The sequence below is a fragment of the Hemitrygon akajei genome, chromosome 4, assembly GCF_048418815.1.
Source record: "Hemitrygon akajei chromosome 4, sHemAka1.3, whole genome shotgun sequence".
In the NCBI taxonomy this organism is placed as follows: domain Eukaryota; kingdom Metazoa; phylum Chordata; class Chondrichthyes; order Myliobatiformes; family Dasyatidae; genus Hemitrygon; species Hemitrygon akajei.
The window spans coordinates 1836489-1857709 of NC_133127.1; the positions used below are offsets into that span (position 1 = coordinate 1836489).

General features: G+C 60.6%; 1 protein-coding gene across 1 annotated transcript in view; it reads right to left on the reverse strand.

Annotated features, from left to right (window-relative positions):
- The window catches only part of LOC140726061 (inactive carboxypeptidase-like protein X2), a 144003-nt gene that overhangs the window by 74411 nt on the left and 48371 nt on the right, over positions 1-21221 (reverse strand). The window contains 2 exon segments of the mRNA XM_073041974.1: positions 19424-19620; positions 19750-19873. Of these exon segments, the coding sequence (XP_072898075.1) occupies positions 19424-19620; positions 19750-19873 (321 nt within the window).

Here is a 21221-nt window from a genome sequence, read left to right on the forward strand (position 1 = left end):
CCCTGTGACAGTCTCACTCTAATCCCCCTCGCTCCCCACAGCCCTGTGACAGTCTCACTCTAATCCTCCTCTCTCCCCACAGCCCTGTGACAGTCTCAGTCTAATCCCCCATCCCCCTCTCTCCCCACAGCCCTGTGACAGTCTCACTCTAAACCCCGTCCCCCTCTCTCCCCACAGCCCTGTGTCAGTCTCACTCTAATCCCCCGTCCCACTCTCTCCCCACAGCCCTGTGTCAGTCTCACTCTAAACCCCGTCCCCCTCTCTCCCCACAGCCCTGTGTAAGTCTCACTCTAATCCCCCGTCCCCCTCTCTCCCCACAGCCCTGTGTCAGTCTCACTCGAATCCCCCGTCCCTCTCTCTCAGTCTCACTCTAATCCCCCGTCCCCCTCTCTCAGTCTCACTCTAATCCCCCGTCCCCCTCTCTCCCCACAGCCCTGTGACAGTCTCACTCTAATCCCCCGTCCCCCTCTCTCAGTCTCACTCTAATCCCCCGTCCCCCTCTCTCCCCACAGCCCTGTGTCAGTCTCACTCGAATCCCCCGTCCCTCTCTCTCAGTCTCACTCTAATCCCCCGTCCCCCTCTCTCAGTCTCACTCTAATCCCCCGTCCCCCTCTCTCCCCACAGCCCTGTGACAGTCTCACTCGAATCCCCCGTCCCCCACTCTCCCCACAGCCCTGTGTCAGTCTCACTCTAATCCCCCGTCCCCCTCTCTCCCCACAGCCCTGTGACAGTCTCACTCTAATCCCCCTCTCTCTCCCTTCAGCCCTGTGTCAGTCTCACTCTAATCCCCCGTCCCCCTCTCTCCCCAGAGCCCTGTGACAGTCTCACTCTAATCCCCCTCTCTCCCCACAGCCCTGTGTCAGTCTCACTCTAATCCCCCGTCCCCCTCTCTCCCCACAGCCCTGTGTCAGTCTCACTCTAATCCCCCGTCTCCCTCTCTCAGTCTCACTCTAATCCCCCGTCCCCCTCTCTGTCTCACTCTAATCCCCCGTCCTCCTCTCTCCCCACAGCCCTGTGTCAGTCTCACTCTAATCCCCCGTCCCCCTCTCTCCCCACAGCCCTGTGTCAGTCTCACTCTAATCCCCCGTCCCCCTCTCTCAGTCTCACTCTAATCCCCCGTCCCCCTCTCTCCCCACAGCCCTGTGTCAGTCTCACTCTAATCCCCCGTCCCCCTCTCTCCCCACAGCCCTGTGTCAGTCTCACTCGAATCCCCCGTCCCTCTCTCTCAGTCTCACTCTAATCCCCCGTCCCCCTCTCTCAGTCTCACTCTAATCCCCCGTCCCCCTCTCTCCCCACAGCCCTGTGACAGTCTCACTCTAATCCCCCGTCCCCCTCTCTCAGTCTCACTCTAATCCCCCGTCCCCCTCTCTCAGTCTCACTCTAATCCCCCGTCCCCCTCTCTCCCTACAGCCCTGTGACAGTCTCACTCTAATCCCCCGTTCCCCTCTCTCCCCAGAGCCCTGTGACAGTCTCACTCTAATCCCCCGTCCCCCTCTCTCCCAACAGCCCTGTGACAGTCTCACTCTAATCCCCCTGTCCCCCTCTCTCCCTACAGCCCTGTGACAGTCTCACTCTAATCCCCCGTCCCCCTCTCTCCCCAGAGCCCTGTGACAGTCTCACTCTAATCCCCCGTCCCCCTCTCTCCCAACAGCCCTGTGACAGTCTCACTCTAATCCCCCTGTCCCCCTCTCCCCACAGCCCTGTGACAGTCTCACTCTAAACCCCGTCCCCCTCTCTCCCCACAGCCCTGTGACAGTCTCACTCTAAACCCCGTCCCCCTCTCTCCCAACAGCCCTGTGACTGTCACTCTAATCCCCCTCTCTCCCCACAGCCATGTGACAGTCTCACTGTAATCCCCCGTCCCCCTCTCTCCCAACAGCCCTGTGACTGTCACTCTAATTCCCCCGTCCCCCTCTCTCCCCACAGCCCTGTGACAGTCTCACTCGAATCCCCCGTCCCCCTCTCTCCCCACAACCCTGTGACAGTCTCACTCTAATCCCCCTCTCTCCCCACAGCCCTGTGACAGTCTCACTCTAATCCTCCTCTCTCCCCACAGCCCTGTGACAGTCTCAGTCTAATCCCCCATCCCCCTCTCTCCCCACAGCCCTGTGACAGTCTCACTCTAAACCCCGTCCCCCTCTCTCCCCACAGCCCTGTGTCAGTCTCACTCTAATCCCCCGTCCCACTCTCTCCCCACAGCCCTGTGTCAGTCTCACTCTAAACCCCGTCCCCCTCTCTCCCCACAGCCCTGTGTCAGTCTCACTCGAATCCCCCGTCCCTCTCTCTCAGTCTCACTCTAATCCCCCGACCCCCTCTCTCAGTCTCACTCTAATCCCCCGTCCCCCTCTCTCCCCACAGCCCTGTGACAGTCTCACTCTAATCCCCCGTCCCCCTCTCTCCCAACAGCCCTGTGACAGTCTCACTCTAATCCCCCGTCCCACTCTCTCCCCACAGCCCTGTGTCAGTCTTACTCTAATCCCCCGTCCCCCTCTCTCCCAACAGCCCTGTGACTGTCACTCTAATTCCCCCGTCCCCCTCTCTCCCCACAGCCCTGTGACAGTCTCACTCGAATCCCCCGTCCCCCTCTCTCCCAACAGCCCTGTGACTGTCACTCTAATTCCCCCGTCCCCCTCTCTCCCCACAGCCCTGTGACAGTCTCACTCGAATCCCCCGTCCGCCTCTCTCCCCACAACCCTGTGACAGTCTCACTCTAATCCCCCTCTGTCCCCACAGCCCTGTGACAGTCTCACTCTAATTCCCCGTCCCCCTCTCTCCCCACAGCCCTGTGACAGTCTCACTCTAATCCTCCTCTCTCCCCACAGCCCTGTGACAGTCTCAGTCTAATCCCCCATCCCCCTCTCTCCCCACAGCCCTGTGTCAGTCTCACTCTAAACCCCGTCCCCCTCTCTCCCCACAGCCCTGTGTCAGTCTTACTCTAATCCCCCGTCCCACTCTCTCAGTCTCACTCTAATCCCCCGTCCCCCTCTCTCCCCACAGCCCTGTAACAGTCTCACTCTAATCCCCCGTCCCCCTCTCTCAGTCTCACTCTAATCCCCCGTCCCCCTCTCTCAGTCTCACTCTAATCCCCCGTCCCCCTCTCTCCCCACAGCCGTGACAGTTTCACTCTAATCCCCCGTCCCCCTCTCTCCCCACAGCCCTGTGTCAGTCTCACTCGAATCCCCCGTCCCCCTCTCTCCCCACAGCCGTGACAGTCTCAGTCTAATCCCCCGTCCCCCTCTCTCCCCACAGCCCTGTGTCAGTCTCACTCGAATCCCCCGTCCCCCTCTTTCAGTCTCACTCTAATCCACCTCTCTCCCCACAGCCCTGTGTCAGTCTCACTCTAATCCCCCATCCCCCTCTCTCCCCACAGCCCTGTGTCAGTCTCACTCTAATCCCCCTCTCTCCCCACAGCCCTGTGACAGTCTCACTCTAATCCCTCTCTCCCCACAGCCCTGTGACAGTCTCACTCGAATCCCCCGTCCCCCTCTCTCCCCACAGCCGTGTCAGTCTCACTCGAAACCCCCGTCCCCCTCTTTCAGTCTCACTCTAATCCCCCTCTCTCCCCACAGCCCTGTGTCAGTCTCACTCTAATTCCCCCGTCCCCCTCTCTCCCCACAGCCCTGTGACAGTCTCACTCGAATCCCCCGTCCCCCTCTCTCCCCACAACCCTGTGACAGTCTCACTCTAATCCCCCTCTGTCCCCACAGCCCTGTGACAGTCTCACTCTAATTCCCCGTCCCCCTCTCTCCCCACAGCCCTGTGACAGTCTCACTCTAATCCTCCTCTCTCCCCACAGCCCTGTGACAGTCTCAGTCTAATCCCCCATCCCCCTCTCTCCCCACAGCCCTGTGTCAGTCTCACTCTAAACCCCGTCCCCCTCTCTCCCCACAGCCCTGTGTCAGTCTTACTCTAATCCCCCGTCCCACTCTCTCAGTCTCACTCTAATCCCCCGTCCCCCTCTCTCCCCACAGCCCTGTGACAGTCTCACTCTAATCCCCCGTCCCCCTCTCTCAGTCTCACTCTAATCCCCCGTCCCCCTCTCTCAGTCTCACTCTAATCCCCCGTCCCCCTCTCTCCCCACAGCCGTGACAGTTTCACTCTAATCCCCCGTCCCCCTCTCTCCCCACAGCCCTGTGTCAGTCTCACTCGAATCCCCCGTCCCCCTCTCTCCCCACAGCCGTGACAGTCTCAGTCTAATCCCCCGTCCCCCTCTCTCCCCACAGCCCTGTGTCAGTCTCACTCGAATCCCCCGTCCCTCTCTCTCAGTCTCACTCTAATCCCCCGTCCCCCTCTCTCAGTCTCACTCTAATCCCCCGTCCCCCTCTCTCCCCACAGCCCTGTGACAGTCTCACTCTAATCCCCCGTCCCCCTCTTTCAGTCTCACTCTAATCCCCCTCTCTCCCCACAGCCCTGTGTCAGTCTCACTCTAATCCCCCGTCCCCCTCTCTCCCCACAGCCCTGTGTCAGTCTCACTCTAATCCCCCTCTCTCCCCACAGCCCTGTGACAGTCTCACTCTAATCCCTCTCTCCCCACAGCCCTGTGACAGTCTCACTCGAATCCCCCGTCCCCCTCTCTCCCCACAGCCGTGTGAGTCTCACTCTAATCCCCCGTCCCCCTCTCTCCCCACAGCCCTGTGACAGTCTCACTCTAAACCCCGTCCCCCTCTCTCCCCACAGCCCTGTGACAGTCTCACTCTAATCCCCCGTCCCCCTCTCTCCCCACAGCCCTGTGTCAGTCTCACTCGAATCCCCCGTCCCCCTCTCTCCCCAAAACCCTGTGACAGTCTCACTCTAATCCCCCTCTCTCCCCACAGCCCTGTGACAGTCTCACTCTAATTCCCCGTCCCCCTCTCTCCCCACAGCCGTGACAGTTTCACTCTAATCCCCCGTCCCCCTCTCTCCCCACAGCCCTGTGTCAGTCTCACTCGAATCCCCCGTCCCCCTCTCTCCCCACAACCCTGTGACAGTCTCACTCTAATCCCCGTCCCCCTCTCTCCCCACAGCCGTGACAGTCTCAGTCTAATCCCCCATCCCCCTCTCTCCCCACAGCCCTGTGACAGTCTCACTCTAAACCCCGTCCCCCTCTCTCCCCACAGCCCTGTGACAGTCTCACTCTAATCCCCCGTCCCCCTCTCTCCCCACAGCCCTGTGACAGTCTCACTCTAATCCCCCGTCCCCCTCTCTCAGTCTCACTCTAATCCCCCGTACCCCTCTCTCAGTCTCACTCTAATCCCCCGTCCCTCTCTCTCAGTCTCACTCTAATCCCCGTCCCCCTCTCTCAGTCTCACTCTAATCCCCCGTCCCCCTCTCTCCCTACAGTCCTGTGACAGTCTCACTCTAATCCCCCGTCCCCCTCTCTCCCTACAGTCCTGTGTCAGTCTCACTCTAATCCCCCGTCCCCCTCTCACTCCACAGCCCTGTGACAGTCTCACTGTAATCCCCCGTGCCCCTCTCTCCCTACAGTCCTGTGTCAGTCTCACTCTAATCCCCCGTCCCCCTCTCTCCCTACAGTCCTGTGTCAGTCTCACTCTAATCCCCCGTCCCCCTCTCACTCCACAGCCCTGTGACAGTCTCACTGTAATCCTCCTCTCTCCCCACAGCCCTGTGACAGTCTCAGTCTAATCCCCCATCCCCCTCTCTCCCCACAGCCCTGTGTCAGTCTCACTCTAAACCCCGTCCCCCTCTCTCCCCACAGCCCTGTGTCAGTCTTACTCTAATCCCCCGTCCCACTCTCTCAGTCTCACTCTAATCCCCCGTCCCCCTCTCTCCCCACAGCCCTGTGACAGTCTCACTCTAATCCCCCGTCCCCCTCTCTCAGTCTCACTCTAATCCCCCGTCCCCTCTCTCAGTCTCACTCTAATCCCCCGTCCCCCTCTCTCCCCACAGCCGTGACAGTTTCACTCTAATCCCCCGTCCCCCTCTCTCCCCCACAGCCCTGTGTCAGTCTCACTCGAATCCCCCGTCCCCCTCTCTCCCCACAGCCGTGACAGTCTCAGTCTAATCCCCCGTCCCCCTCTCTCCCCACAGCCCTGTGTCAGTCTCACTCGAATCCCCCGTCCCTCTCTCTCAGTCTCACTCTAATCCCCCGTCCCCCTCTCTCAGTCTCACTCTAATCCCCCGTCCCCCTCTCTCCCCACAGCCCTGTGACAGTCTCACTCTAATCCCCCGTCCCCCTCTTTCAGTCTCACTCTAATCCCCCTCTCTCCCCACAGCCCTGTGTCAGTCTCACTCTAATCCCCCGTCCCCCTCTCTCCCCACAGCCCTGTGTCAGTCTCACTCTAATCCCCCTCTCTCCCCACAGCCCTGTGACAGTCTCACTCTAATCCCTCTCTCCCCACAGCCCTGTGACAGTCTCACTCGAATCCCCCGTCCCCCTCTCTCCCCACAGCCGTGTGAGTCTCACTCTAATCCCCCGTCCCCCTCTCTCCCCACAGCCCTGTGACAGTCTCACTCTAAACCCCGTCCCCCTCTCTCCCCACAGCCCTGTGACAGTCTCACTCTAATCCCCCGTCCCCCTCTCTCCCCACAGCCCTGTGTCAGTCTCACTCGAATCCCCCGTCCCCCTCTCTCCCCAAAACCCTGTGACAGTCTCACTCTAATCCCCCTCTCTCCCCACAGCCCTGTGACAGTCTCACTCTAATTCCCCGTCCCCCTCTCTCCCCACAGCCGTGACAGTTTCACTCTAATCCCCCGTCCCCCTCTCTCCCCACAGCCCTGTGTCAGTCTCACTCGAATCCCCCGTCCCCCTCTCTCCCCACAACCCTGTGACAGTCTCACTCTAATCCCCGTCCCCCTCTCTCCCCACAGCCGTGACAGTCTCAGTCTAATCCCCCATCCCCCTCTCTCCCCACAGCCCTGTGACAGTCTCACTCTAAACCCCGTCCCCCTCTCTCCCCACAGCCCTGTGACAGTCTCACTCTAATCCCCCGTCCCCCTCTCTCCCCACAGCCCTGTGACAGTCTCACTCTAATCCCCCGTCCCCCTCTCTCAGTCTCACTCTAATCCCCCGTACCCCTCTCTCAGTCTCACTCTAATCCCCCGTCCCTCTCTCTCAGTCTCACTCTAATCCCCGTCCCCCTCTCTCAGTCTCACTCTAATCCCCCGTCCCCCTCTCTCCCTACAGTCCTGTGACAGTCTCACTCTAATCCCCCGTCCCCCTCTCTCCCTACAGTCCTGTGTCAGTCTCACTCTAATCCCCCGTCCCCCTCTCACTCCACAGCCCTGTGACAGTCTCACTGTAATCCCCCGTGCCCCTCTCTCCCTACAGTCCTGTGTCAGTCTCACTCTAATCCCCCGTCCCCCTCTCTCCCTACAGTCCTGTGTCAGTCTCACTCTAATCCCCCGTCCCCCTCTCACTCCACAGCCCTGTGACAGTCTCACTGTAATCCCCCGTGCCCCTCTCTCCCCCTACAGCCCTCTGACAGTCTCACTCTAATCCCCTGTCCCCCTCTCCCCACAGCCCTGTGACAGTCTCACTCTAAACCCCGTCCCCCTCTCTCCCTACAGCCCTGTGACAGTCTCACTGTAATCCCCCATGCCCCTCTCTCCCCCTACAGCCCTGTGACAGTCTCACTCTAATCCCCCGTCCCCCTCTCTCCCCACAGCCGTGACAGTTTCACTCTAATCCCCCGTCCCCCTCTCTCCCCACAGCCCTGTGTCAGTCTCACTCTAATCCCCCGTCCCCCTCTCTCCCCACAGCCCTGTGTCAGTCTCACTCGAATCCCCCGTCCCCCTCTCTCCCCACAACCCTGTGACAGTCTCACTCTAATCCCCCGTCCCTCTCTCTCCCCACAGCCCTGTGACAGTCTCACTCTAATCCCCCGTCCCCCTCTCTCCCCACAGCCCTGTGTCAGTCTCACTCTAATCCCCCGTCCCCCTCTCTCAGTCTCACTCTAATCCCCCGTCCCCCTCTCTCCCCACAGCCCTGTGTCAGTCTCACTCTAATCCCCCGTCCCCCTCTCTCCCCACAGCCCTGTGTCAGTCTCACTCTAATCCCCCGTCCCCCTCTCTCAGTCTCACTCTAATCCCCCATCCCCCTCTCTCAGTCTCACTCTAATCCCCCGTCCCCCTCTCTCCCCACAGCCCTGTGTCAGTCTCACTCTAATCCCCCGTCCCCCTCTCTCCCCACAGCCCTGTGTCAGTCTCACTCGAATCCCCCGTCCCTCTCTCTCAGTCTCACTCTAATCCCCCGTCCCCCTCTCTCAGTCTCACTCTAATCCCCCGTCCCCCTCTCTCCCCACAGCCCTGTGACAGTCTCACTCTAATCCCCCGTCCCCCTCTCTCAGTCTCACTCTAATCCCCCGTCCCCCTCTCTCAGTCTCACTCTAATCCCCCGTCCCCCTCTCTCCCTACAGCCCTGTGACAGTCTCACTCTAATCCCCCGTTCCCCTCTCTCCCCAGAGCCCTGTGACAGTCTCACTCTAATCCCCCGTCCCCCTCTCTCCCAACAGCCCTGTGACAGTCTCACTCTAATCCCCCTGTCCCCCTCTCTCCCTACAGCCCTGTGACAGTCTCACTCTAATCCCCCGTCCCCCTCTCTCCCCAGAGCCCTGTGACAGTCTCACTCTAATCCCCCGTCCCCCTCTCTCCCAACAGCCCTGTGACAGTCTCACTCTAATCCCCCTGTCCCCCTCTCCCCACAGCCCTGTGACAGTCTCACTCTAAACCCCGTCCCCCTCTCTCCCCACAGCCCTGTGACAGTCTCACTCTAAACCCCGTCCCCCTCTCTCCCAACAGCCCTGTGACTGTCACTCTAATCCCCCTCTCTCCCCACAGCCATGTGACAGTCTCACTGTAATCCCCCGTCCCCCTCTCTCCCAACAGCCCTGTGACTGTCACTCTAATTCCCCCGTCCCCCTCTCTCCCCACAGCCCTGTGACAGTCTCACTCGAATCCCCCGTCCCCCTCTCTCCCCACAACCCTGTGACAGTCTCACTCTAATCCCCCTCTCTCCCCACAGCCCTGTGACAGTCTCACTCTAATCCTCCTCTCTCCCCACAGCCCTGTGACAGTCTCAGTCTAATCCCCCATCCCCCTCTCTCCCCACAGCCCTGTGACAGTCTCACTCTAAACCCCGTCCCCCTCTCTCCCCACAGCCCTGTGTCAGTCTCACTCTAATCCCCCGTCCCACTCTCTCCCCACAGCCCTGTGTCAGTCTCACTCTAAACCCCGTCCCCCTCTCTCCCCACAGCCCTGTGTAAGTCTCACTCTAATCCCCCGTCCCCCTCTCTCCCCACAGCCCTGTGTCAGTCTCACTCGAATCCCCCGTCCCTCTCTCTCAGTCTCACTCTAATCCCCCGTCCCCCTCTCTCAGTCTCACTCTAATCCCCCGTCCCCCTCTCTCCCCACAGCCCTGTGACAGTCTCACTCTAATCCCCCGTCCCCCTCTCTCCCAACAGCCCTGTGACAGTCTCACTCTAATCCCCCGTCCCACTCTCTCCCCACAGCCCTGTGTCAGTCTTACTCTAATCCCCCGTCCCCCTCTCTCCCAACAGCCCTGTGACTGTCACTCTAATTCCCCCGTCCCCCTCTCTCCCCACAGCCCTGTGACAGTCTCACTCGAATCCCCCGTCCCCCTCTCTCCCAACAGCCCTGTGACTGTCACTCTAATTCCCCCGTCCCCCTCTCTCCCCACAGCCCTGTGACAGTCTCACTCGAATCCCCCGTCCCCCTCTCTCCCCACAACCCTGTGACAGTCTCACTCTAATCCCCCTCTGTCCCCACAGCCCTGTGACAGTCTCACTCTAATTCCCCGTCCCCCTCTCTCCCCACAGCCCTGTGACAGTCTCACTCTAATCCTCCTCTCTCCCCACAGCCCTGTGACAGTCTCAGTCTAATCCCCCATCCCCCTCTCTCCCCACAGCCCTGTGTCAGTCTCACTCTAAACCCCGTCCCCCTCTCTCCCCACAGCCCTGTGTCAGTCTTACTCTAATCCCCCGTCCCACTCTCTCAGTCTCACTCTAATCCCCCGTCCCCCTCTCTCCCCACAGCCCTGTGACAGTCTCACTCTAATCCCCCGTCCCCGTCTCTCAGTCTCACTCTAATCCCCCGTCCCCCTCTCTCAGTCTCACTCTAATCCCCCGTCCCCCTCTCTCCCCACAGCCGTGACTGTTTCACTCTAATCCCCCGTCCCCCTCTCTCCCCACAGCCCTGTGTCAGTCTCACTCGAATCCCCCGTCCCCCTCTCTCCCCACAGCCGTGACAGTCTCAGTCTAATCCCCCGTCCCCCTCTCTCCCCACAGCCCTGTGTCAGTCTCACTCGAATCCCCCGTCCCTCTCTCTCAGTCTCACTCTAATCCCCCGTCCCCCTCTCTCAGTCTCACTCTAATCCCCCGTCCCCCTCTCTCCCCACAGCCCTGTGACAGTCTCACTCTAATCCCCCGTCCCCCTCTTTCAGTCTCACTCTAATCCCCCTCTCTCCCCACAGCCCTGTGTCAGTCTCACTCTAATCCCCCGTCCCCCTCTCTCCCCACAGCCCTGTGACAGTCTCACTCTAAACCCCGTCCCCCTCTCTCCCCACAGCCCTGTGACAGTCTCACTCTAATCCCCCGTCCCCCTCTCTCCCCACAGCCCTGTGTCAGTCTCACTCGAATCCCCCGTCCCCCTCTCTCCCCAAAACCCTGTGACAGTCTCACTCTAATCCCCCTCTCTCCCCACAGCCCTGTGACAGTCTCACTCTAATTCCCCGTCCCCCTCTCTCCCCACAGCCGTGACAGTTTCACTCTAATCCCCCGTCCCCCTCTCTCCCCACAGCCCTGTGTCAGTCTCACTCGAATCCCCCGTCCCCCTCTCTCCCCACAACCCTGTGACAGTCTCACTCTAATCCCCGTCCCCCTCTCTCCCCACAGCCGTGACAGTCTCAGTCTAATCCCCCATCCCCCTCTCTCCCCACAGCCCTGTGACAGTCTCACTCTAAACCCCGTCCCCCTCTCTCCCCACAGCCCCGTGACAGTCTCACTCTAATCCCCCGTCCCCCTCTCTCCCCACAGCCCTGTGACAGTCTCACTCTAATCCCCCGTCCCCCTCTCTCAGTCTCACTCTAATCCCCCGTCCCCCTCTCTCAGTCTCACTCTAATCCCCCGTCCCTCTCTCTCAGTCTCACTCTAATCCCCGTCCCCCTCTCTCAGTCTCACTCTAATCCCCCGTCCCCCACTCTCCCTACAGCCCTGTGACAGTCTCACTCTAATCCCCCGTCCCCCTCTCTCCCTACAGTCCTGTGTCAGTCTCACTCTAATCCCCCGTCCCCCTCTCACTCCACAGCCCTGTGACAGTCTCACTGTAATCCCCCGTGCCCCTCTCTCCCCCTACAGCCCTCTGACAGTCTCACTCTAATCCCCTGTCCCCCTCTCCCCACAGCCCTGTGACAGTCTCACTCAAAACCCCGTCCCCCTCTCTCCCTACAGCCCTGTGACAGTCTCACTGTAATCCCCCATGCCCCTCTCTCCCCCTACAGCCCTGTGACAGTCTCACTCTAATCCCCCGTCCCCCTCTCTCCCCACAGCCGTGACAGTTTCACTCTAATCCCCCGTCCCCCTCTCTCCCCACAGCCCTGTGTCAGTCTCACTCTAATCCCCCGTCCCCCTCTCTCCCCACAGCCCTGTGTCAGTCTCACTCGAATCCCCCGTCCCCCTCTCTCCCCACAACCCTGTGACAGTCTCACTCTAATCCCCCGTCCCCCTCTCTCCCCACAGCCCTGTGACAGTCTCACTCTAATCCCCCGTCCCCCTCTCTCCCCACAGCCCTGTGTCAGTCTCACTCTAATCCCCCGTCCCCCTCTCTCAGTCTCACTCTAATCCCCCGTCCCCCTCTCTCCCCACAGCCCTGTGTCAGTCTCACTCTAATCCCCCGTCCCCCTCTCTCCCCACAGCCCTGTGTCAGTCTCACTCTAATCCCCCGTCCCCCTCTCTCAGTCTCACTCTAATCCCCCGTCCCCCTCTCTCAGTCTCACTCTAATCCCCCGTCCCCCTCTCTCCCCACAGCCCTGTGTCAGTCTCACTCTAATCCCCCGTCCCCCTCTCTCCCTACAGCCCTGTGTCAGTCTCACTCGAATCCCCCGTCCCTCTCTCTCAGTCTCACTCTAATCCCCCGTCCCCCTCTCTCAGTCTCACTCTAATCCCCCGTCCCCCTCTCTCTCCCCACAGCCCTGTGTCAGTCTCACTCTAATCCCCCGTCCCCCTCTCTCCACACAGCCCTGTGTCAGTCTCACTCTAATCCCCCGTCCCCCTCTCTCAGTCTCACTCTAATCCCCCGTCCCCCTCTCTGTCTCACTCTAATCCCCCGTCCCCCTCTCTCCCCACAGCCCTGTGTCAGTCTCACTCTAATCCCCCGTCCCCCTCTCTCCCCACAGCCCTGTGTCAGTCTCACTCTAATCCCCCGTCCCCCTCTCACAGTCTCACTCTAATCCCCCGTCCCCCTCTCTCCCCACAGCCCTGTGTCAGTCTCACTCTAATCCCCCGTCCCCCTCTCTCCACACAGCCGTGTCAGTCTCACTCGAATCCCCCGTCCCTCTCTCTCAGTCTCACTCTAATCCCCCGTCCCCCTCTCTCCCCACAACCCTGTGACAGTCTCACTCTAATCCCCCTCTCTCCCCACAGCCCTGTGACAGTCTCACTCTAATTCCCCGTCCCCCTCTCTCCCCACAGCCCTGTGACAGACTCACTCTAATCCTCCTCTCTCCCCACAGCCCTGTGACAGTCTCAGTCTAATCCCCCGTCCCCCTCTCTCCCCACAGCCCTGTGACAGTCTCACTCTAATCCCCCGTCCCACTCTCTCCCCACAGCCCTGTGTCAGTCTCACTCTAAACCCCGTCCCCCTCTCTCCCCACAGCCCTGTGACAGTCTCACTCGAATCCCCGGTCCCCCCTCTCTCCCTACAGCCCTGTGAGTCTCACTCTAATCCCCCGTCCCACTCTCTCCCCACAGCCCTGTGACAGTCTCACTCTAAACCCCGTCCCCCTCTCTCCCCACAGCCCTGTGTCAGTCTCACTCTAATCCCCCGTCCCACTCTCTCCCCACAGCCCTGTGTCAGTCTCACTCTAAACCCCGTCCCCCTCTCTCCCCACAGCCCTGTGTAAGTCTCACTCTAATCCCCCGTCCCCCTCTCTCCCCACAGCCCTGTATCAGTCTCACTCGAATCCCCCGTCCCTCTCTCTCAGTCTCACTCTAATCCCCCGTCCCCCTCTCTCAGTCTCACTCTAATCCCCCGTCCCCCTCTCTCCCCACAGCCCTGTGACAGTCTCACTCTAATCCCCCGTCCCCCTCTCTCAGTCTCACTCTAATCCCCCGTCCCCCTCTCTCCCTACAGCCCTGTGACAGTCTCACTCTAATCCCCCGTCCCACTCTCTCCCCAGAGCCCTGTGACAGTCTCACTCTAATCCCCCGTCCCCCTCTCTCCCAACAGCCCTGTGACAGTCTCACTCTAATCCCCCTGTCCCCCTCTCACTCCACAGCCCTGTGACAGTCTCACTCTACACCCCTGTCCCCCTCTCCCCACAGCCCTGTGACAGTCTCACTCTAAACCCCGTCCCCCTCTCTCCCCACAGCCCTGTGACAGTCTCACTCTAAACCCCATCCCCCTCTCTCCCAACAGCCCTGTGACTGTCACTCTAATCCCCCTCTCTCCCCACAGCCATGTGACAGTCTCACTGTAATCCCCCGTCCCCCTCTCTCCCAACAGCCCTGTGACTGTCACTCTAATTCCCCCGTCCCCCTCTCTCCCCACAGCCCTGTGACAGTCTCACTCGAATCCCCCGTCCCCCTCTCTCCCCACAACCCTGTGACAGTCTCACTCTAATCCCCCTCTCTCCCCACAGCCCTGTGACAGTCTCACTCTAATTCCCCGTCCCCCTCTCTCCCCACAGCCCTGTGACAGTCTCACTCTAATCCTCCTCTCTCCCCACAGCCCTGTGACAGTCTCAGTCTAATCCCCCATCCCCCTCTCTCCCCACAGCCCTGTGACAGTCTCACTCTAAACCCCGTCCCCCTCTCTCCCCACAGCCCTGTGTCAGTCTCACTCTAATCCCCCGTCCCACTCTCTCCGCACAGCCCTGTGACAGTCTCACTCTAATCCCCCGTCCCACTCTCTCCCCAGAGCCCTGTGACAGTCTCACTCTAATCCCCCGTCCCCCTCTCTCCCAACAGCCCTGTGACAGTCTCACTCTAATCCCCCTGTCCCCCTCTCACTCCACAGCCCTGTGACAGTCTCACTCTAAACCCCGTCCCCCTCTCTCCCCACAGCCCTGTGACAGTCTCACTCTAAACCCCATCCCCCTCTCTCCCAACAGCCATGTGACAGTCTCACTGTAATCCCCCGTCCCCCTCTCTCCCAACAGCCCTGTGACTGTCACTCTAATCCCCCTCTCTCCCCACAGCCATGTGACAGTCTCACTGTAATCCCCCGTCCCCCTCTCTCCCAACAGCCCTGTGACTGTCACTCTAATTCCCCCGTCCCCCTCTCTCCCCACAGCCCTGTGACAGTCTCACTCGAATCCCCCGTCCCCCTCTCTCCCCACAACCCTGTGACAGTCTCACTCTAATCCCCCTCTCTCCCCACAGCCCTGTGACAGTCTCACTCTAATTCCCCGTCCCCCTCTCTCCCCACAGCCCTGTGACAGTCTCACTCTAATCCTCCTCTCTCCCCACAGCCCTGTGACAGTCTCAGTCTAATCCCCCATCCCCCTCTCTCCCCCACAGCCCTGTGACAGTCTCACTCTAAACCCCGTCCCCCTCTCTCCCCACAGCCCTGTGTCAGTCTCACTCTAATCCCCCGTCCCACTCTCTCCCCACAGCCCTGTGTCAGTCTCACTCTAAACCCCGTCCCCCTCTCTCCCCACAGCCCTGTGTAAGTCTCACTCTAATCCCCCGTCCCCCTCTCTCCCCACAACCCTGTATCAGTCTCACTCGAATCCCCCGTCCCTCTCTCTCAGTCTCACTCTAATCCCCCGTCCCCCTCTCTCAGTCTCACTCTAATCCCCCGTCCCCCTCTCTCCCCCACAGCCCTGTGACAGTCTCACTCTAATCCCCCGTCCCCCCTCTCTCCCAACAGCCCTGTGACAGTCTCACTGTAATCCCCCGTCCCCCTCTCTCCCAACAGCCCTGTGACTGTCACTCTAATTCCCCCGTCCCCCTCTCTCCCTACAGCCCTGTGACAGTCTCACTCGAATCCCCCGTCCCCCTCTCTCCCCACAACCCTGTGACAGTCTCACTCTAATCCCCCTCTCTCCCCACAGCCCTGTGACAGTCTCACTCTAATCCTCCTCTCTCCCCACAGCCCTGTGACAGTCTCAGTCTAATCCCCCATCCCCCTCTCTCCCCACAGCCCTGTGTCAGTCTCACTCTAAACCCCGTCCCCCTCTCTCCCCACAGCCCTGTGTCAGTCTCACTCTAATCCCCCGTCCCCCTCTCTCAGTCTCACTCTAATCCCCCGTCCCCCTCTCTCCCCACAGCCCTGTGACAGTCTCACTCTAATCCCCCCGTCCCCCTCTCTCAGTCTCACTCTAATCCCCCGTCCCCCTCTCTCCCCACAGCCGTGACAGTTTCACTCTAATCCCCCTCTCTCCCCACAGCCCTGTGTCAGTCTCACTCGAATCCCCCGTCCCCCTCTCTCCCCACAGCCGTGACAGTCTCAGTCTAATCCCCCGTCCCCCTCTCTCCCCACAGCCCTGTGTCAGTCTCACTCGAATCCCCCGTCCCTCTCTCTCAGTCTCACTCTAATCCCCCGTCCCCCTCTCTCCCCACAGCCCTGTGTCAGTCTCACTCTAATCCCCCTCTCTCCCCACAGCCCTGTGACAGTCTCACTCGAATCCCCCGTCCGCCTCTCTCCCCACAGCCCTGTGTGAGTCTCACTCTAATCCCCCGTCCCCCTCTCTCCCCACAGCCCTGTGACAGTCTCACTCTAAACCCCGTCCCCCTCTCTCCCCACAGCCCTGTGACAGTCTCACTCTAATCCCCCGTCCCCCTCTCTCCCCACAGCCCTGTGTCAGTCTCACTCGAATCCCCCCGTCCCCCTCTCTCCCCACAACCCTGTGACAGTCTCACTCTAATCCCCCTCTCTCCCCACAGCCCTGTGACAGTCTCACTCTAATTCCCCGTCCCCCTCTCTCCCCACAGCCGTGACAGTTTCACTCTAATCCCCCGTCCCCCTCTCTCCCCACAGCCCTGTGTCAGTCTCACTCGAATCCCCCGTCCCCCTCTCTCCCCACAACCCTGTGACAGTCTCACTCTAATCCCCGTCCCCCTCTCTCCCCACAGCCGTGACAGTCTCAGTCTAATCCCCCATCCCCCTCTCTCCCCACAGCCCTGTGACAGTCTCACTCTAAACCCCGTCCCCCTCTCTCCCCACAGCCCTGTGACAGTCTCACTCTAATCCCCCGTCCCCCTCTCTCCCCACAGCCCTGTGACAGTCTCACTCTAATCCCCCGTCCCCCTCTCTCAGTCTCACTCTAATCCCCCGTCCCCCTCTCTCAGTCTCACTCTAATCCCCCGTCCCTCTCTCTCAGTCTCACTCTAATCCCCGTCCCCCTCTCTCAGTCTCACTCTAATCCCCCGTCCCCCACTCTCCCTACAGCCCTGTGACAGTCTCACTCTAATCCCCCGTCCCCCTCTCTCCCTACAGTCCTGTGTCAGTCTCACTCTAATCCCCCGTCCCCCTCTCACTCCACAGCCCTGTGACAGTCTCACTGTAATCCCCCGTGCCCCTCTCTCCCCCTACAGCCCTCTGACAGTCTCACTCTAATCCCCCGTCCCCCTCTCCCCACAGCCCTGTGACAGTCTCACTCTAAACCCCGTCCCCCTCTCTCCCTACAGCCCTGTGACAGTGTCACTGTAATCCCCCATGCCCCTCTCTCCCCCTACAGCCCTGTGACAGTCTCACTCTAATCCCCCGTCCCCCTCTCTCCCCACAGCCCTGTGACAGTCTCACTCTAATCCCCCTCTCTCCCCACAGCCATGTGACAGTCTCACTGTAATCCCCCGTCCCCCTCTCTCCCCACAGCCCTGTGACTGTCTCACTCTAATCCCCCGTCCTCCTCTCTCCCCACAGCCCTGTGACAGTCTCACTCTAATCCCCCGTCCTCCTCTCTCCCCACAGCCCTGTGACAGTCTCACTCTAATCACCCGTCCCCCTCTCTCCCCACAGCCCTGTGACAGTCTCACTCTAATCCCCCGTCCTCCTCTCTCCCCACAGCCGTGACAGTCTCTAATCCCCCGACCCCCTCTCTCCCAACAGCCCTGTGACAGTCTCACTCTAATCCCCCCCGTCCCCCTCTCTCCCCCACAGCCCTGTGACAGTCTCACTCTAACCCCCCCGTCCCTCTCTCTCCCCACAGCCCTGACAGTCTCACTCTAATCCCCCTCTCACTCCACAGCCCTGTGACAGTCTCACTCTAAACCCCGTCCCCCTCTCTCCCCACAGCCCTGTGACAGTTTCACTCTAAACCCCGTCCCCCTCTCTCCCCACAACCCTGTGACAGTCTCACTCTAATCCCCCTCTCTCCCCACAGCCCTGTGACAGTCTCACTCTAATCCCCCGTCCCTCTCTCTCCCTACAGCCCAGTGACAGTCTCACTCTAAACCCCATCCCCCTCTCTCCCCACAGCCCTGTGTCAGTCTCACTCTAATCCCCCGTACCCCTCTCTCCCCACAGCCCTGTGTCAGTCTCACTCTAATCCCCCTCTCTCCCCACAGCCCTGTGACAGTCTCACTCTAATCCCCCGTCCCCCTCTCTCCCCACAGCCCTGTGACAGTCTCACTCTAATCCCCCTCTCTCCCCACAGCCCTGTGACAGTCTCACTCTAATCCCCCGTCCCCCTCTCTCCCCACAGCCCTGTGTCAGTCTCACTCGAATCCCCCGTCCCCCTCTCTCCCCACAGCCCTGTGTCAGTCTCACTCTAATCCTCCTCTCTCCCCACAGCCCTGTGACAGTCTCACTCTAATCCCCCGTCCGCCTCTCTCCCAACAGCCCTGTGTCAGTCTCACTCTAATCTCCCTCTCCCCACAGACCTGTGACAGTCTCACTCTAAACCCCGTCCCCCTCTCTCCCCACAGCCCTGTGACAGTTTCACTCTAATCCCCCATCCCCCTCTCTCCCCACAACCCTGTGACAGTCTCACTCTAATCCCCCTCTCTCCCCACAGCCCTGTGACAGTCTCACTCTAATCCCCCGTCCCTCTCTCTCCCTACAGCCCTGTGACAGTCTCACTCTAAACCCCATCCCCCTCTCTCCCCACAGCCCTGTGACAGTCTCACTCTAATCCCCTTCTCTCCCTACAGCCCTGTGTCAGTCTCACTCGAATCCCCCGTCCCCCTCTCTCCCCACATCCCTGTGTCAGTCTCACTCTAATCCTCCTCTCTCCCCACAGCCCTGTGACAGTCTCACTCTAATCCCCCGTCCGCCTCTCTCCCAACAGCCCTGTGTCAGTCTCACTCTAATCTCCCTCTCCCCACAGACCTGTGACAGTCTCACTCTAATCCCCCGTCCCCCTCTCTCCCCACAGCCCTGTGACAGTCTCACTCTAATCCCCCGTGCCGCTCTCTCCCCACAGCCCTGTGACAGTCTCACACTAATCCCCTGTCCCCCTCTCTCCCCACAGCCCTGTGACAGTCTCACTCTAATCTCCCTCTCCCCACAGACCTGTGACAGTCTCACTCTAATCCCCCGTCCCCCTCTCTCCCCACAGCCCTGTGACAGTCTCACTCTAATCCCCCGTCCCCCTCTCTCCCCACAGCCCTGTGACAGTCTCACTCTAATCCCCCGTCCTCCTCTCTCCCCACAGCCCTGTGACAGTCTCACTCTAATCCCCCGTCCCCCTCTCTCCCCACAGCCCTGTGACAGTCTCACTCTAATCCCCCGTCCCCCTCTCTCCCCACAGCCCTGTGACTGTCTCACTCTAATCCCCCGTCCTCCTCTCTCCCCACAGCCCTGTGACAGTCTCACTCTAATCCCCCGTCCTCCTCTCTCCCCACAGCCCTGTGACAGTCTCACTCTAATCCCCCGTCCCCCTCTCTCCCCACAGCCCTGTGACAGTCTCACTCTAATCCCCCGTCCTCCTCTCTCCCCACAGCCCTGTGACAGTCTCACTCTAATCCCCCGTCCCCCTCTCTCCCCACAGCCCTGTGACAGTCTCACTCTAATCCCCCGTCCCCCTCTCTCCCCACAGCCCTGTGACAGTCTCACTCTAATCCCCCGTCCCTCTCTCTCCCCACAGCCCTGTGACAGTCTCACTCTAATCCCCCGTCCCCCTCTCTCCCCACAGCCCTGTGACAGTCTCACTCTAATCCCCCGTCCTCCTCTCTCCCCACAGCCCTGTGACAGTCTCACTCTAATCCCCCGTCCTCCTCTCTCCCCACAGACCTGTGACAGTCTCACTCTAATCCCCCGTCCCCCTCTCTCCCCACAGCCTTCTACTGTTGACTCTTTCTCCTCCTACCATCTTGTGGGCCATTTCGTGTCCATCGGGATTCATCGAGGGGAGCAGGTGAATCCGTGTGCTGTCGACGAGCTGGCGCACCCGGGGATTTTTCCGCTGATATTCCTTGCAGAGGAATTCCATCAGGAGAATGAGCAGTTCCCGACCCAGCACCTCATTCCCATGCATTCCCGCCACGTACCGGAACTCCGGCTCCCCTGCAGACACAGGCAGGATCAGACGGAGGCACAGCTGTCCACTCCCCACCCCTGCGTCACAACCCCAACCCGCCTTTGCCCCCCAGTTGGTGCCATACACAGCTTCCCACCTGCGGGTGCCACACTCACCCAGCTCGTGCACCCCAGGGTTATCGGAGATTTCCATGACGTAGAGCTTCCGGCCCTGGACACTCCGGCCGATGCTGTAGGAGCGGCTGATGTCCGGACACTCCTTCCGGACTCGCCGCATCACCTGTGGAGCAGCAGGTTGTGAGGAGGGTGGGAGTAATCCGGGTGGGGGAGGGCATAACCGAGGGAGGAGTTGGGGAGGGAGTAACTGAGGGAGGAGGTGGGGGAGGGAGTAACTGAGGGAGGAGGTGGGGAGGGAGTAACTGAGGGAAGAAGTGGGGGAGGGAGTAACTGAGGGAAGAGGTGGGGGAGGGAGTAACTGAGGGAAGAGGTGGGGGAGGGAGTAACTGAGGGAAGAGGTGGGGAGGGAGTAACTGAGGGAGGAGTTGGGGAGGGAGTAACTGAGGAAGGAGGTGGGGGAGGGAGTAACTGAGGGAGGAGGTGGGGAGGGAGTAACTGAGGGAAGAGGTGGGGAGGGAGTAACTGAGGGAAGAGGTGGGGGAGGGAGTAACTGAGGAGTGGGGGAGGGAGTAACTGAGGAGTGGGGAGGGAGTAACTGAGGGAAGAGGTGGGGAGGGAGTTACTGAGGGAAGAGGTGGGGAGGGAGTAACTGAGGGAGGAGGTGGGGGAGGGAGTAACGGAGGGAGTAACTGAGGGTGGAGGTGGGGGAGGGAGTAACTGAGGGAGGAGTTGGGGAGGGAGTAACTGAGGAGTGGGGGAGGGAGTAACTGAGGGAAGAGGTGGGGGTAGGAGTAACTGGGGGAGGGAGTTACTGAGGGAAGAGGTGGGGGAGGGAGTAACTGAGGGAGGAGGTGGGGAGGGAGTAACTGAGGGAGGAGTTGGGGAGGGAGTAACTGAGGGAGGAGGTGGGGGAGGGAGTAACTGAGGGAAGAGGTGGGGGAAGGAGTAACTGAGGGAGGAGTTGGGGAGGGAGTAACTGAGGGAGGAGGTGGGGGAGGAACTGAGGGAGGAGTTGGGGAGGGAGTAACTGAGGGAGGAGGTGGGGAGGGAGTAACTGAGGGAGGAGGTGGGGAGGGAGTAACTGAGGGAGGAGGTGGGGGAGGAACTGAGGGAGGAGTTGGGGAGGGAGTAACTGAGGGAGGAGGTGGGGGGGAGTAACTGAGGGAGGAGGTGGGGGGGAGTAACTGAGGGAGGAGGTGGGGAGGGAGTAACTGAGGGAGGAGGTGGGGAGGGAGTAACTGAGGGAGGAGGTGGGGGAGGGAGTAACTGAGGGAGGAGTTGGGGAGGGAGTAACTGAGGGAGGAGGTGGGGAGGGAGTAACTGAGGGAGGAGTTGGGGAGGGAGTAACTGAGGGAGGAGGTGGGGGGAGGGAGTAACTGAGGGAAGAGGTGGGGGTAGGAGTAACTGGGGAGGGAGTTACTGAGGGAAGAGGTGGGGGAGGGAGTAACTGAGGGAGGAGGTGGGGAGGGGAGGTAACTGAGGGAGGAGTTGGGGAGGGAGTAACTGAGGGA